This window comes from Cololabis saira, chromosome 9, assembly GCF_033807715.1.
Source record: "Cololabis saira isolate AMF1-May2022 chromosome 9, fColSai1.1, whole genome shotgun sequence".
Classification (NCBI taxonomy): domain Eukaryota; kingdom Metazoa; phylum Chordata; class Actinopteri; order Beloniformes; family Belonidae; genus Cololabis; species Cololabis saira.
The window spans coordinates 25,489,344-25,505,234 of NC_084595.1; the positions used below are offsets into that span (position 1 = coordinate 25,489,344).

The 15,891-nt window shown below is 39.3% G+C and overlaps 1 protein-coding gene and 1 non-coding gene across 6 annotated transcripts in view; both read left to right on the plus strand.

Moving 5' to 3' along the window:
* The first annotated feature begins 313 nt into the window (after positions 1 to 313).
* On the plus strand, positions 314 to 386 carry trnaf-gaa (transfer RNA phenylalanine (anticodon GAA)). Its single transcript has one exon. It is a non-coding gene; the product is annotated as a tRNA-Phe (tRNA).
* A 14,105-nt stretch (positions 387 to 14,491) lies between these two features.
* The window catches only part of LOC133450384 (multiple C2 and transmembrane domain-containing protein 1-like), a 147,218-nt gene continuing 145,818 nt past the window's right edge, over positions 14,492 to 15,891 (plus strand). For all 5 annotated transcript variants that reach the window (XM_061728951.1, XM_061728953.1, XM_061728954.1 and 2 more), the window contains exon 1: positions 14,492 to 15,070. In XM_061728951.1, coding sequence (XP_061584935.1) covers positions 14,552 to 15,070 — 519 coding nt within the window. In that variant the 5' untranslated portion in view covers positions 14,492 to 14,551. The remainder of the gene's footprint in view (positions 15,071 to 15,891) is intronic.

Genomic DNA, 15,891 nt, shown 5'->3' on the forward strand with positions numbered 1-15,891 from the left:
TCACTGTTTAAGAAAAGTATTGAAAAGTGTAACCTTTACGCCACACCTATCTGATTTGGAGAAAAAAATACTTGGTAATGTACATCATTTTACTATTTACTTTCATTCGTCTATTTACTGTTCATTTGTCTATTTACTGTACAGTACGCGAAATAACCGGAGTCAAATTCCCTACCTGGCATGTTCAAACTTGGCCAATAAACCTGATTCCGATTCTGATTCTGACATTTAGTGTAATCACTAAATACAATATTGATACATGTTACAGCCCTCACTGTAAAAGTCCGACCTCTAAGTGGTGGAGCGTGTGGTTGCCGAAATAGCTCAGTTGGGAGAGCGTTAGACTGAAGATCTAAAGGTCCCTGGTTCGATCCCGGGTTTCGGCATTTTGTGTATCATCTAATTGAACACATTTCAACAAGTGTTGAAATTACTTTTTTCTTATACGTCTGTAACCCAGACTAATACTGAACATTCCGATATTTTGTATATTATAGTTTTATTAATGGTATGATATGCAATTTTAAGGTATTATACTGTAGTTTTATTGTTTTCACTTTATGTATGGTGTCCTTGAATGCCAGAAAGGCACCTATAAATAAAATGAATTATTGTCATCATTATTAAAGTACCAGTTATAAAACAAACGGACCTTCTGTGGGATTGTTATGTGTCCTTTTTTTCACTTTCTTTCCTTTTTTAAACTAGTGCCTGTCTTGCTACGAATATTTACGACATAATCAATTATGCATTGGTCCTCCCTCTTCTGGAACCAGCTCCTTTCATCTTCTCATCATTCTCATTCATCATTCAATAGGGTAATGGATGAGTCGGACACCAGTTCTGAGACTAGTGGCTGAGTGGTGATTCATGGATCACTTTTCCCATAGTTATATTTACTGAGGGAGGTTTCGCCCCTTTTCCATTAGCCTACACTTTTAATGGGGCAGAAGGCTGAGAAACTGATGAATGAAAGCAGGGTCGGTGTTGGATCTATATTCCTATCTCCTGGGAAATAAGACGAGGATGGATGTCAAGAGCAGGGTTGGTTGGGAGGGGAGAGGTTGTACTGGGCTGCTGAGAACACAATGTGTTCTTATGATTTGTTCTGTTACTTACAGTCTCTCTTTCGTCTTCTTGCTCTGCTCCTGACTCATGTTATTTCAACCCATTCTCACATCAAAATGTGAAATAGCAACATTGGTCCACAGTACAAATAGTTTCACAATAAGGCCTCTCAAATTGTGACGTTCACGTTTTTTTTCCTATTATTTTCTATTGGCCTGCGAAAGTTCATGTGACTGCTCACAGCTGCCTTGTGAAAATAAAAACACAGCGACCATCCTGTCTTTCTCAGAGGAAAATGCATTATTTTAAGGTAGTTTCGACATATAAAAGTGTTTTGATCATATTTCTAGTGAGAAATATTATTGGAATTTCAGAATATTGCAGCTATGGACGAAACCAAGGTGCTTGTATGCTATTTGAATTATTCCTTACATTATATAGTTATAGGAGCTCATAAGATATTTGTGTTATTTTGTGTAACTGTTGATGATATTATTACAATATAGAACAAAATAAAAACGGATTTTAGTGTCCAGGGGATTACACATGTATTATTCTTTGAATTTCGGGAAAAAAAAAATATTATTATTATTACACCTTTTGTTTGGCAAGACAATCTACAAATGAATTTTTCGATTGGCCTTTCGGCAGGTCAATAGAAAATAATAGGAAAAAAAACGTGAACATGTCATAATTTGAGAGGCCTTATTGTGAAACTATTTGTACTCTGCACCAGCGTTGCTATTTCACATTTTGATGTGAGAATGGGTTGGATATTCTCTCACATGTTCATTTTTTTTCCTTTACGTATACCACAAAGTACACGCAGTACTGTGTTTGCACTGTGGTGACAGCAAGAGAGCAACAGCGATAGGCCACCTTTGTAGTATTTGTGTTTGAGCAGCTGCGGCTCCTGCTGAACGATGCTCTCCATTGAGATCATTCTGCTGTTTGACTTCAGAGCGTTTCAGGCGACAGTTGGCCTGGTTCAGCTCCATCACAAACTGCCCCACACAATCCTCCAGAACAAACAGGTGTCTGCTGATGTAGCCACACACACACACACACACACACACACACACACACACACACACACACACACACACACACACACACACACACACACACACACACACACACACACACACACACACACACACACACACGATTCACATTTGGTCATGTATATTCTTGTTTCAGAATTTGTTTTCACTGTTATTACTTTAGAACATTGATACGTTTTACTTTTATGACCACCCAGAGGATGTCCAGTGCACATACGTGCATTTTAGTGTTACTTTGATCAGGAAGATAACGAAAGTACCAGCTTATTTTGCTGTCATGAAGTGAACCACTGGTTGTTTTCCTGCATGTGCCTCTCTTTCACTTATTTAACAATCCTCCCAGGTTATTCTAATCTTGATGCCTCCAACATATCACCAATATTTGTCTGATAGAAAAGACAATGTTTATTTATGGTAAAACTGATGTATGAATGAATTAAACAGCTACATAAAGGCAGTCAATGTACCTGGAACCCTGAGTTTGCGCCCTTAGAAAAGATATAGCATGTTTTCATAAACATTACTGTTTTTAGCCATCCCCTTTTCTTATAACCAACTTTCACTTTGTAAAATGTTTGCAATTTGAAAAAGAAAGACAGTCATTTGAAGATATTTAAATGTTTTTTTATCCAAAATTATCAACCTTTCTTAGCAACCTTTCTGTTGCCTGTTAGCAGTCAGCAACCACAAATGAGCTCCCTGGTAATAAGTGTTGAGACTTATTCAGGAGTTGCTTTTTTCCATTTGAGTCAATGGGAACCTCACTACCTCATGCACGGAGAGAGAAAATCACAAAGAAAAAGAAGACAGAGAGAGACAGAACAAAAGAAAAGAAAAAGGTATTGATATATTGATATGAACGCAGCGACGATAGACGCCAAAAAGCACGCCCCCCCCTTCATCTGATTGGTCCATATCTGATAGTTCTTACTTTCTGCCATAACTTTTGAATGGTTTGATATAGAGAGTTGTGGCTGGTGTCATCCGCTAAATGTCCAGGCCTGAAGAAATGTACATGCAAGTCATACAAACGCTTCCACTGCAGCACACCTGAACGTGCACAAGGGTGCCAGGGCCCGTTCATCGCTGCTTGCAGCTTTAATTTTGTTTGATTCTGCCTGGACAACAATGCCTGCTGTGCATTATATTGCTTGTATCTTGCAATGTGAAATCCTGACCTCTGTATTTGTCTGGGAACATGAACAACCTGCCCTTCTTTGTAAAATCGGAACTATCTACCATTTATCTGGCTGTGCACGTCTCACATTACTCACATAACCCAACCAGCAGAGCCTGTTAAACCAACTCCTGTGGAAGCTAACTGTGGGGAAACTGAGTTTCATTTAACAAATGTAAGATGTTCCTAACCTTGATGAAAAGATTACATAAATTACTTCTCGGTCGAGTGTGAGCACACCGGTTGATGGATGCATCACCTTCAAAGACATTTCCACCTCCACCAGACCAGGCATAGCAGGTTATAACTGTAAAGAAACCTGGCCTCCTGTTAGATGCTAACACACTCACAAACTATTCATTGATATTTAGGAGGCAATTCTTTTCCCTTTTTTTAGGTTCAGCATTAATGAAGGGTTTTCTCAAATCACTAAATATCACTAAATATGCTGCATGAAAATGATTTGGTAGTTGAAGAGCAGGCACTGCCTCTTAGGATTTAAGAGTGTCATAAGTGGACATGCATGGTGATAACATCACTGACAATGTTCAACTATTTTACACCTCTGAACAACAACCCTTCAGAGGCTTGGGCTTTTTTTGTGTGTGCCTTTTTTCTTTTTCTCAGATCCATTACATTATAGTTTATTTCTGTATCTCTATGCAATTACATTATAATCTTTGATTTGATTATCTGTCAGCTAATTTCAAAATCAAGTACATGAAAGTGCATTTTTGTTCCTCCTGGATAAGTATCTGTAGGCGCCCTTGGCTTTGGAAAGCCCAGCTTTGTGCATCTGTAAGCAGAGCTGGGACAGAATGTTGATTATATCTGACGAGCAAATAGACAACACAAATGAGTCAGTTGAGGAGCGCTGGTAAAAGGCAGGGGCAAGGACAGTCAGTCACTTATCAGAAGATTATTGAAGGAAAGCTATGCACCATTCTAAAAAGCTAAATCCTTTGAATTAAAAGGTCATGTAATATAGTAATGTGTATTAACAGATATCATGAAAATCCATGTAAAAATGAATTGGCCAGTAACAGATGGTATTGTGCGATTTAATTGATTGTGTATTCAGCACCAACCCTGTTTCATCTAAAAATATAAGTAAAAGCAGTTCAATTACCAGTTAAACCCCTAGAATGATATAAGGAGGCATTATATGTCTCCATAAATTATCAAAACAACAACAAAAGATGTTTTGCTCCACAACAATCTATAAAACAATTATATTTAAAGCAATATCAGTTATGCAGCATATTTGAACTCTTCAATTTAATTTACTTCAACCCACGTCCTAATACATCCTTTGTTTATTCACACAGGGATTCCTTTGTGCCTCAGAGTCCTTCATCATTGAGACCTCTGCTTCCCAAGTTCACAGTGAAACAGTTATGGGAAACAAACACATGTTGTGATGTGATGTTGAAGCCCCTTTTCTTGCCGTCTTCATTTTCTGACCTTTACTAGTTCTTTCTGCTGAGTCAAGCTGATTGCATTATTGCAGTACCGCTGTGGCCAGTCAGGGTAAGGAGTTCTGAGGGTGACCTGCTTTCTCTGTGTTTTATATTATGTTTATAGCTCATGCTTGACCAATGGCTTATGTGGTGCCATCACAGTGATTTACCAGCCTGTCCACGGCAGTTGTGGTGGTCCTTAGATTTAGTAAAGTGATGGAGAGCTTTAAAACATGTGACATGTATGCTCTAATCCAGGGTTTTTCTTCTTTTCTAATATTGATCTCAGAAAAAAAGGATACAAAGGATTTTCTGAGAATTTATAGGGACTTTGACATCCCTTGTTTGAACTTCATTCACACCTCATTTCTTCTTCAAGGACTGTGCTGTGCCTGAGCATCTGGGTTCCCAGGAGAACGTCTGCAGTAAGCTCCACTTCACTTGCCAAACAGCCTAGCTGTCCTCTCATGACGAGTTTATATTGTCACATCATTATTTTGTAAAGTACAGCATTTGAATGAATACACTCCGTAAATTGAAAATTAAAAAAATTAAACATTATTCTTTATTGGAATACGCAATTCCAGCTCAACACAATATGGGAGAGTCAACATGTTAAGACGAAGAAGGTATAAAGGTGACCAAAACAGGGCTTTCCAGCACAATCCTTCTGAATCAGGTGTTTCTCAGCTCAATGAGATCAAATATCTAAGGCACATATTAGGAACTTCAGCACAAATGATCAGTTATGGTCTTCAAATGTTAGACAACACATCAACCCAAGACTTTATCAGAATAATCGAAGCAAACAATCATAATCAAAATAAACCAGGTCCACAAAATACAGATGGAATCAAAGCAAAAGAAGCATCAGTAAATGCTGTTCACATTACCATATTGGTTTTGGACTGTGTTTGGACACATTATGCTTTTTTTTCAGTGCAAGAACATAAGGACAAAGAGAGTAATTTCAAAGAAAAGCTGAGGATTTAGGCTCTCACTATTTTGTGTCAATAATTCTGTTGGGTTTCTTTTCCCTTAAAAAACGAATGTTTTTTGAAGACTGTATTTTAAAAACATGCATACGTTTTACACATGTCTTCTTCTTCTTTTCCTTCTTTTTTCTTTTTTAGAAAGCCTTAGGTTATAATAGGTTGAAGGTACAAAGATAAAAGTAAGACAGCAAAAATCAGCCAAGTGTGACCATTTCAAGGAAACAAGACAAACTAAGCAATCACTTTATCTCCAAGGGCTAACATCGGGAAGAAAGAAAACAACTCTCCATGTCGGTTAAAGTCTCAGGGATAAAAGTATAAAAAATGCAAGCATAACCATCCATCAAACTGACAAAAGGAGGGACAGCGTGACATATTCAGTTTTTAAATGCCAAAGGGTTCAGGTGGTGTTCAGATGGTGAATCCAATATTCCTCTCTGCAGAGATCTGACTCGCCAATACCATAAACACCATAAAGATAGGGTTATTTTCTTTTCCTCAGACCTTTAGTCATATTACAGAACCATGATTTGCAAAAAACATCATTGGTGTTGACTGGTGTGCTCCATCCCCTTTTTCTGTCCCAAGATAAACATTAGGTTAGTTATTTTCAGTAATGCTAGATTGTCCATATGTACTCATGGTACCTTGCTGTCCAAAGTGAGAGACATGTAAATATGTATATGTGTAAACAGTCATGATTGGAATAACTGGTATGGGGAGTTTCAGCTTGCTGTGGTGCATGCATGACTCACAGTCAGCAGCAACTTACCAAGGGTCTTTGAGCCTAGTCAGGTTAATGCCAGTATGTTAATAATATATACAGTATATATGTATGTATGTATATATATATTATATTATATTTACTGTATAGAAATTGGTATGAAGTTTTACACTGAATCCCAGACAAAGCAATCAAAAAAGCACGCTTAAATTCTCGAATCGCCATGTGTTTGCAGCTGTTGATGAATAACTTGTAAAAAGAGCACACAAAATAGGAATTAATTAAATGAGAAACTTTGTTTTCTACATCCAATACATCAGCAAAAACTTGCCTCCGGCATGTTCTGTGTCCAGTTTTAGTGATTAAGCTTGAACTGTTTTAACCCTTATCATAAAGTCAGTAGAGTTCACTTCACTTCCCTCTAGTGTTTTGTTAAGATGTCATGACTAGGCATACTAAAATCTCATGAGTTTAGCAACCATATATTTCTCTCTGTATTCTAACATGATATTTATGATAAAACATGATCAAGCTTCTAATTACTGAGATACCTGATGTTAGATTTGAATTATTTGCCTGCTGACCACTCCAGTGATTCCATGGCTGAACTCGCCAATACAGTTAATCAAAAACCACCTCAGCTAACTCTACTGACTTACTGTCTAACATGCAAAAGGTAATTAAAAAGCATTTCTCAGTTCTTTTGCCTGCATTTATTGGAACTTGAATAAAGGCTACTGAAGAGCAAGTAATTATGTCACAACATAACACATGTCTAATGATCTTAAATTATAATTTATAACACATATGACTGTGTTCGGACTACTTAGTGGAAGCCATAAGGAGATTCAGTAATAACATAGGGAAAAACATGATATCTTTCAGCAATGCAATCTCAGAAATGCAATCTACAGAAGCACAGATTAATCAGGAAGCACTCATCCAGAGTGTGTTTCTGTAAAACTTCACTGTGGTGAGAGTCAAATAATTTTATTTTTGGATCTGTGTGTATGTCACGACTGATGGGAAGTTGTGAGAGTGAGGAGTTGCCAGATGGCAATCTAGCTGTAAAACTCCACTGTGTTAGATGGAAAGAAAAAGAAGTCAGGTACAATATAAAATCAGATAACTGTAATTCATTTGAATAATCATTTGCTCCATTTGCTCCATTTCTCATGTTCATTGCAGTATGTGCCTCAATATCTTGTGTGCATGCATAGCTGCTCATTCTTGCAGGTAACCCCGTGCCAGCTAGGGTTTTGTGATCCAGCTTTTGAACTGCCAAGACAGACCAAAGACACAATCTCGGATATATAAGGCTTTTGATATGAATATTTTGGGAGAAAAAAGTCTTTAAAAATATGAGACCTTACAGAAAGCTGTAGATGACAATGCATGTTTAATGAATTGAATTACTTTGTTCTTTGACAGAAATTCCATCAGCACGTTTGCATGAGTAATCACTCTTCAGGATGATGTTTTACATATTTGCAACAGACCAACTTCAAAGAGACTGCCCTCCTGCGTATCATGAGAAAAAACAATGACCTTGTGATGATGATGTGATTCAGCAGAATATTCATTTTGTGTCCTGGCTCATTCATATGCATAATGAACCCACTTGCAGGCTTCCATGTAATATTACAGTTAATGACAGCCTGTAGTCATGTTAACGACCCACGTGCAGGGAACTGATGAAGCTGAGTATTTCATTTTGATGTTCATATAGCAGTTGCCAGACTGTGGTTTAATGTTCTGCACAGTCGTACATGACTCCAAAAACCCTCACACTTGATTTTGTGAGTAAAATGTCTATGTACTATTAACAACGGCTCAGTGCACAAATTATACTGTTTCTTTAACCACATACTGTGTAGATCCTTAAGCTTTTGCTTAGACAGGGAGAATATACATGAGCTGCTGCTGCTGAGAGGTCAGGCAAGCTTTATTCAGACACTACACCATTCTATCAGGTGTAATCAAATCAACGATGAGTTTGTGGGCATGAATCTGTGCCAGTGTACAGCACATTCAATCAAATGAGGTGAACAGAGGAAAGCACAAAGTATGTACGCATAGTAACAGCTACAAAAAAATGAGCACAATTGATGTCACCACAGTGTCTTAGTACTTGTTTTCTTAAACCATCATCTGCTTACTTGTTTACCTGTATGTCCATCTTCAGCTGTTTGACAACATGCGTAATGATGAGTATGAATATTCTCCAGCAGCTTTGATTTGGACAGTCATGGCTAGCCTGTAGGCCTGCTGCCACCTCCTCTTTGATCCTGAAAGACTGCTACAGCAGCATAGTCAGTGTCCTATTCTGACTGCTCTCGCTAGCCTCCAAGTATCAGACGACCTTGATTAGGAAATAAAATGACTTCAATTCATAAGGATCTTCTTTGCAATTGTGGATCATGAAGGACACCAATCAGTTGTTACAAACCATACCAAATTATGTTGAAGGAACAAAAACAAAAGAAATCCTCATAAAGAAAATATCCAGTCAGAGAACAAATGAAGGATGAATGAAATGGTGAGCTCTGGCTTTCAGGCTCTGGGTCATGTTTTATGTCCTTGTGGCTGCTGTGTCACCCTGCCTGAAGCTAATGTGAATTAAGATGTAATTACATCAGTGTGATTCACAGCTGTGCTAAAAGCTTCTCAATCTTATTTTTCGTGTGCGTGAAACATATCTACACCTGATGACAGATTTTCTATTGTTTTTTATTTTTTTATTTTTTTTAAACAGACTTAGAAACTTGATCCTAGGAATGAAAGGTAACCAGAAACTATAGGATATAATGAAAACCCTTGACAGTTGTAACAAATAAAAGATAAAATGCAGAGAATCCGTTAGAGAAGTTACCTGATGCAACTCTGATAGGGCTCTAGCTTTCATGTCTACAAAGAAACATGCAGTAAAATTGCTATATTATAATGTTATATACTGTAAACCTATTTTTTGGACTGTTTTGACATATCTCCTTGCAGCAACATATGTAACGTTATGCAAGCAGGCATGTGGTGGGCAGGTGGCTCAATTGGTAAAGCGTTCATGAGCGTTCATGAGTGTTCACACATGAACCTGAAGGTTAGTGATTCGAGCCCTAGTTTCTCCTGTGTCGACTAAAGTGTATTTGGGCAAGACACTGAACTCCCGGTTGTCAGGCCAGCGCCACTGCATGTGTGAATGTGTGCAGTGTGAAGCGCTTTGGGGCTGTAGGAGTACAGCTGGAAAGCACTATACAAGTGTAAGACATTTACCATGTATTTGGATAGGGATAATTCCTCTCATGGAGAGGATATGAGGTAAGAAACATTTTCTTATAATAAATCTATATCCTCATAATGCTGAAACTACAGAAATGTGACTTCTGATTTCTTCATAATGGCAACAATCTTCTGGCGTCATTGTGGAGGAATTGACCTCTGTTCTTTTCCCTGTTGCTTCACTTCTTTGAGGTTTCCAGACATTTGTTTATGCTAAACCTTTTGAAAGTCCCACCGCAGCATTTCACTTTGGTTAAGGTGTGGACTCTGATACATGGGCCACTGTAATACCCTGATTCTTTTCCTTTTCAGCCATCCTGTAGATTTACTGGTGTGCTTGAGATTATAGACCTGCTGTATGACCCAGATTCTGATGGCTTTACAGACAGACAGATGGCTTTACATTTGACTCAGGAACAGAGGTGGGTAGAGTAGCCAAAAATTATACTCAAGTAAAAGTACTGTTACTTCAGAATAATATGACTCAAGTAGAAGTAAAAAGTAGTCATCCAAATAATTACTTGAGTAAAAGTACTTGGTAAAAAAACTACTCAAGTACTGAGTAACTGTTGACTAATGTCTGATTTATTTTTTTAACAGAACCATTCAAACAGACAAAAGTACAAAATAATCATCTTCAGGCAAATTAAATCAATAAAATTAATTAAAATTAATAAAAAAATAAAAATAGCTTAAATTAAAATAATCTTATAGTAAATTCAAGTACTTTAATAAATAATAAAATAATAATGGAATAAAAAATAAATAGTAGCACAGTAGCACAAAGTAGCACAAAATTTCAAGCCTTTGTACTTTTTTAACCAGGCAGAACTAGAACAAGCCCATGAACTCATAGAAACTCTGTGTGTGTTTGAGTCTGTGTATGTGACCAAACATGCAAAAACAAACATTTTTCCCAAAGAATCTCCCAGTGATGTCATGAGATTGACGCGTACGTGGATAAAAGGGATAAAAGAAAAGTAACAGCTCAACGTAGCCTAATGTAGCGGAGTAAGAGTAACAGTTTCTTCTTCACAAATCTACTCAAGTAAAGGTAAAAAGTACAGTGATCCAAAACTACTCCTAAAAGTACAAAATTTCCCAAAACTTACTCAAGTAAATGTAACGGAGTAAATGTAACTCGTTACTACCCACCTCTGCTCAGGAATACACAAGTTTTCATGGTCAACTTAGTTATTGCAAGAGGCTCTGGCCCTCTACCTATAAAAGAAGCCAATTTAATCATCCCTCCACCAACCATTGATTGTTTTTCTGAAATGTAACAATTTTACTTGTTGCTAAATGTAGTGCTATATGTTAATGGTGAAATATCTATATATTGGTATCATCTATTCAAAGTACATTGTTTCAGAAGTCCTCTGATTTGGTCCAATGAAACTTTACAAACCTACGTTGACCGCCATCTTCTTTTACAGTGGCGTAGCTTTCTCTTGACAGTCATTATTTCAACTTTTACTCTTTAATGCCTTATTGTCAGGCATCATAGCGGCCAAGATAAGTACGCACATGGCTCTTCATAATAGCACAAGTCAGGAGGCAAGCCAATCCGTGCACTGCCTGGATCAACTACAAGAAGCCTACAACTTAATGCTGCACTCGTGGATACTGGGCTTGGAACTGTACAACATCAACAGGACACTGAGAACCTTCACCAAGAGCTCAATGGGACTGTGGAAGATTACTCTGGAGGCCAATTCAAAGCCAATTCCACAAGTCATCATCATGTGCGGCATATACCAAGGGGATGATCTGTCCCCACTGCTGTTCTGCATAGTCCTGAACCCTCTCAGCCAGATCCTCACAGAGTGGCTATGGGTACTGGTTCAGAAGTGGAGCGATAATCAGCCACCTCTTCTACATGTCAAGGTGTGGATGAGTAGGACCCAGATGCAGGAGACAGAAGCACCAGGATTCCAAAAAATGTGGTTTATTAACTTAAACTTCTGCTGAGCAGGAATTACCAAAGGCTAAAATGGAAAAGAAAAGACGTGACATGACGTGACCTGACGTGACATGACGTGACGTGACAACACATGGAGGAGATAACATCTGTGGGGAGCAAGAGAAAGAAAAGGCAAGATATACACAGAGGGCTTGACAAGACACAAGTGCAAACAATCAGGGCAGATGGGAACAAGAGAAGTCAAGACAAAACAAACACAAGGACATGGGATTTCAAAATAAAACGGGACATAAATACAAAAACCATGCCAAAACCGTGACACTACATGGATAACATCAAGCTTTATGCCAGTGAGCAAGACATAACTCACTGATGCACCTTTCGAGGATATACAGCAGAGATATCGGAATGTCATTCGGGTTGGATAAATGCATTTGGATGGTGTCCAAGAGGGGAAGATGATCACTACTGAGGGGGTTGAACTACCAGAGGGCGACATATTGGATATTCAGGACAGCTAAAAATACCTGGGGATTCTGCAGGAAAATGACAACTATGAGGAGGCTTCAAGGAAGTCGGCCACGGCCCAGTACCTGAAAAAGGTCAGAACATAATAGCGGGAAGTAAGACACTGGCAGGCAAAGCATACATTGAACTGCACAACCAGGTGGCGGTTATAGTGTACAGAAACATCTGCGCTGAATATGAGAATAGGGTATACGGAAGCCCCAACGTCAAGGTGGGATATACCTCCACAGGTGATGGAGAATGAACGGGGAATGATCCTGTGGGACTTCGAGATCCAGACTAATAAACTGATGATGGCTAACCAACCGGACATTGTGGTGGTCGATAAACTCCAGAAGAGACCAGTTGTGATTGACATGGGAATCCCAAGTGACAGCAATATCAAGAAAGAACAAAAGAAACTGGAGAAGTAACAGGTGTTGAAAGAGGAGATGCAGGAAAAATAAAAATACAGTCTAACTAGTTAGAGCTACCAGAACAAACTAGAGCCTGCTTATTAGGCAGTGGTGTCTGCCAGCAAATGACAGAACTGTCAGCTATCCCCAGAGTGGAATTGGACTAATTAAGTCTCATTTAACCAGTGGCAACTCTAAAATTATGAGTGATATCTAGTAGCACTGACTACAGAATTCAGCAAAAGAAAACACTTTGAGGTTTTGAAGAGTGTATTAATCAGTTGTGTGCACAGGTTTATGAACCTGCACATTAAAAGGACGAGGATCATTATATGGAAAAGCCCTGTATGTGCAGAATCATCAGTTTTTCCTCTCTGGCCAAGTAGAAAAGCTAATGGCAGCTGACAAGATGGGCTTGGCAAGCATGCTTACAACTCCATTTACTTAACTGAAAAGGGGGTTTAGAGCACTTTACTGTACCTTTTGGTTGTAATTAAAACATTTTATTTTTGCGAAAGAGGATGAAATATCTGTCAAAGACTTCCCATGTGACAACAAAATGTGCCACTGGCTGTTCCTCTCATGCTGGATGCACAAATGAAAAAAATCCAAAGGACATGTCTATAGAAAAACACATAGCGGATATAGCTGTTGCCATACATCCTAAAAGACTGTTATGGGTTGATTGGAATCTTCTCATTATTAGAGTCCAGACCTATGTTACAACATAAATGGTATCATCACCATCAATCCCATTGACTATAGAAAACAAGCAAGGCTGCATCACATACAAAATAATTTTAAGGAGAACATTTTATCAATCCTATTTGCAGATAAGCGTGACCTCTTCTTTGTGGTAGAATGTGTGATAGAAATAGATATTTGCTCTTGCATTTTTTTGTTTATGTAAAAGTAGACACAGTGTTACCTGACGGGGCAGAACATGCCAGCACACAAACAAATGCCAGAGGGCAAGATGAAATGAATTATTATACACATCACAGCAGGGCTGCCTGCTTGCTGCTGCACGTGGGTGATCATGTTCACCCAGGCCTGACCTATTTGGTAGGAGAACATTTCCAGAAGCAGCCACGGTGCAGAAACGTGCACAATAATACACACAAAAGAGGGCAAGTCTGCAAAAACCTCCAAGGTTTTAGACTGCTAATCTGTACATTTATCAGAAGTGAATATGAGGACATTATCATCAGAATCAGAATCAGAATCAGAAATAAGTTTATTGCCATGTTTGCTGAACACACACAAGGAATTTGTTGTGGTGATTGGTGCAGTACAAAGAGCAAATATATAATGAAAAGAGAGAATGTACAACATGAGACACATGCAGTATCAAACTGCAAAGAGATAAACTCAGCTGGGGATGAGAGAGGATGCACTGCTGAATCATGAACATCTCCACGAGCCACTGAAGGCTGTTACGCAATCACGAACGTGCAGTGTAATGTAGTCATGTGAAGCGAGGCGGTCGGCCAGGGGGTGGCGTCCTTCATTTGAATACAACAATTAATGGGCAAGTTTGTCTAACCCTGGGTTAAACACTAGGGACTGAGCAGGGGGTCTCACAGGCAAGCAAGCGCAACATCTGGCTGATATTGTTCTTAGGAAATCTTCCAGGACTCGCTATTATCACACCTTATCACAGAGGTGAGATATTAACCCAAGCAAAAAAAAAAAAATCTTCCTCCCTGTGTAGCGCATTTTACGGTGTGACCAATAATTTACAGCGCCTGCCTGCACAGATAGGCATCCTTCAAGGTTAATTCTCTAATTGACACCCCCTTCACCGTGGCCATCGTGCGTCTCCTTCTTGGCGCTCCAAAGTGATCATCAGTGGAAGTGCAACAGAGCTGCAGCAGCAACTGTGACATCCGTCCACAATAAAGAGCTTGCTCAGGCTGGCTGGCTGCTGCACGGGCACCATGGAGCGAAAATCACCCAAAGCCGAGGGGACCGGCAAGGGACAAGAGTCTCTGTCCTACCAGCGGAGGATGTGGAAGAATTTCCAGGAGAAAACCAAACCGTGGCTGAGCCCTAAACTGGGATCCGAGCGTCGCGGCGCAGCCGGGGGCGCGGAGGGCAGCAAGAAGGAATCTGGTTTATGGATGTTCAAAAGGAAAAAGAAACAGTTAGATCGGGTGTTTTCGTCGTCACAGCCGAACCTGTGCAGCTCCACGCCGGCGGCTTTTGAAGGAGAGCAGTGCGTTGGAGGCGCCGCGGCAGCGGACGGAGCGTCTCTGCTGCAGCAGCGCGGCGCGGCTTGTGGAGCCGCGGGCAGCAAGCCCGAGCTGGCGGCCCACGGCAGCCCCAAGCTGCCCGTGTCCCAGCTCATCATGTACCAGCAGAAGAGCTCGTCTCTCGGCTCTGCCTGCTTCGAGAAACTGGTAGTGGACTCGGTGATGGGAGAGGAGGAGCAGCTGCGTAAAAACGCAAGTGATTCTGTGAGTAAAAGGCTCGTAAAGCACGTAGCACATCCAACAGATGATATATTTGGAAACAATACTGTTATTATTACAACCAAACCCCCAAAGAAACTAATGCACACTTAATTTGTCTGGATATTAAGCAATACAAGTTTCATCACATGGGATTTTTACGTCCTGCCTGCTGCTGTCATGGGCTCATCGATTTTCCAATCCACTGATTTTGTTTTACCTTGCAGGTAGGGCTGCTCGATTTTGCCCAAAAATAAAATCTCGATTTTTTTCTCTCAAAATCCGATTTTCGATTACGATTACGATTATTTTGTGAATTGACAAAAGGCAAAGAAATGATTTCAAATATGCAGTTTTTTTATTGAACATTTGCCCCATTGGGCTTTACGTGCAAACTTTGCTCTTATTAAACCAAAAATGAATGAATAAAGTGCAAAACTCTGTAAAATAAGTTGAAAAAAAGTTTTAAAAAATTTAATAAAATATAAAGTTTTATCTCTGAAAAAAAAAATCAGCAAATCAGCACTTGCAAACATACAGTAAGTTATATTTCCAATTAAATAAAACAAGACATTTTCTGATTAAACTAAACTGGGTCTTTGCATGCTAAATAATAATGCAACCCATGAAGGAGGTAGTGGTGTGTAATGTCAGTCATTACATTTGCTATTCACATTTGCAAGTTTTTTGCAAGGAACACGAGCCGGTCTACCGCATCTGGCTTGAGGGATGCCCGGTGGCATGTTACAACACCCCCTCCTACACTAAAGAGCCTCTCCGATGGGGCACTTGTCGCAGGTATTGAGAGGTATTTCCATCAATCATTA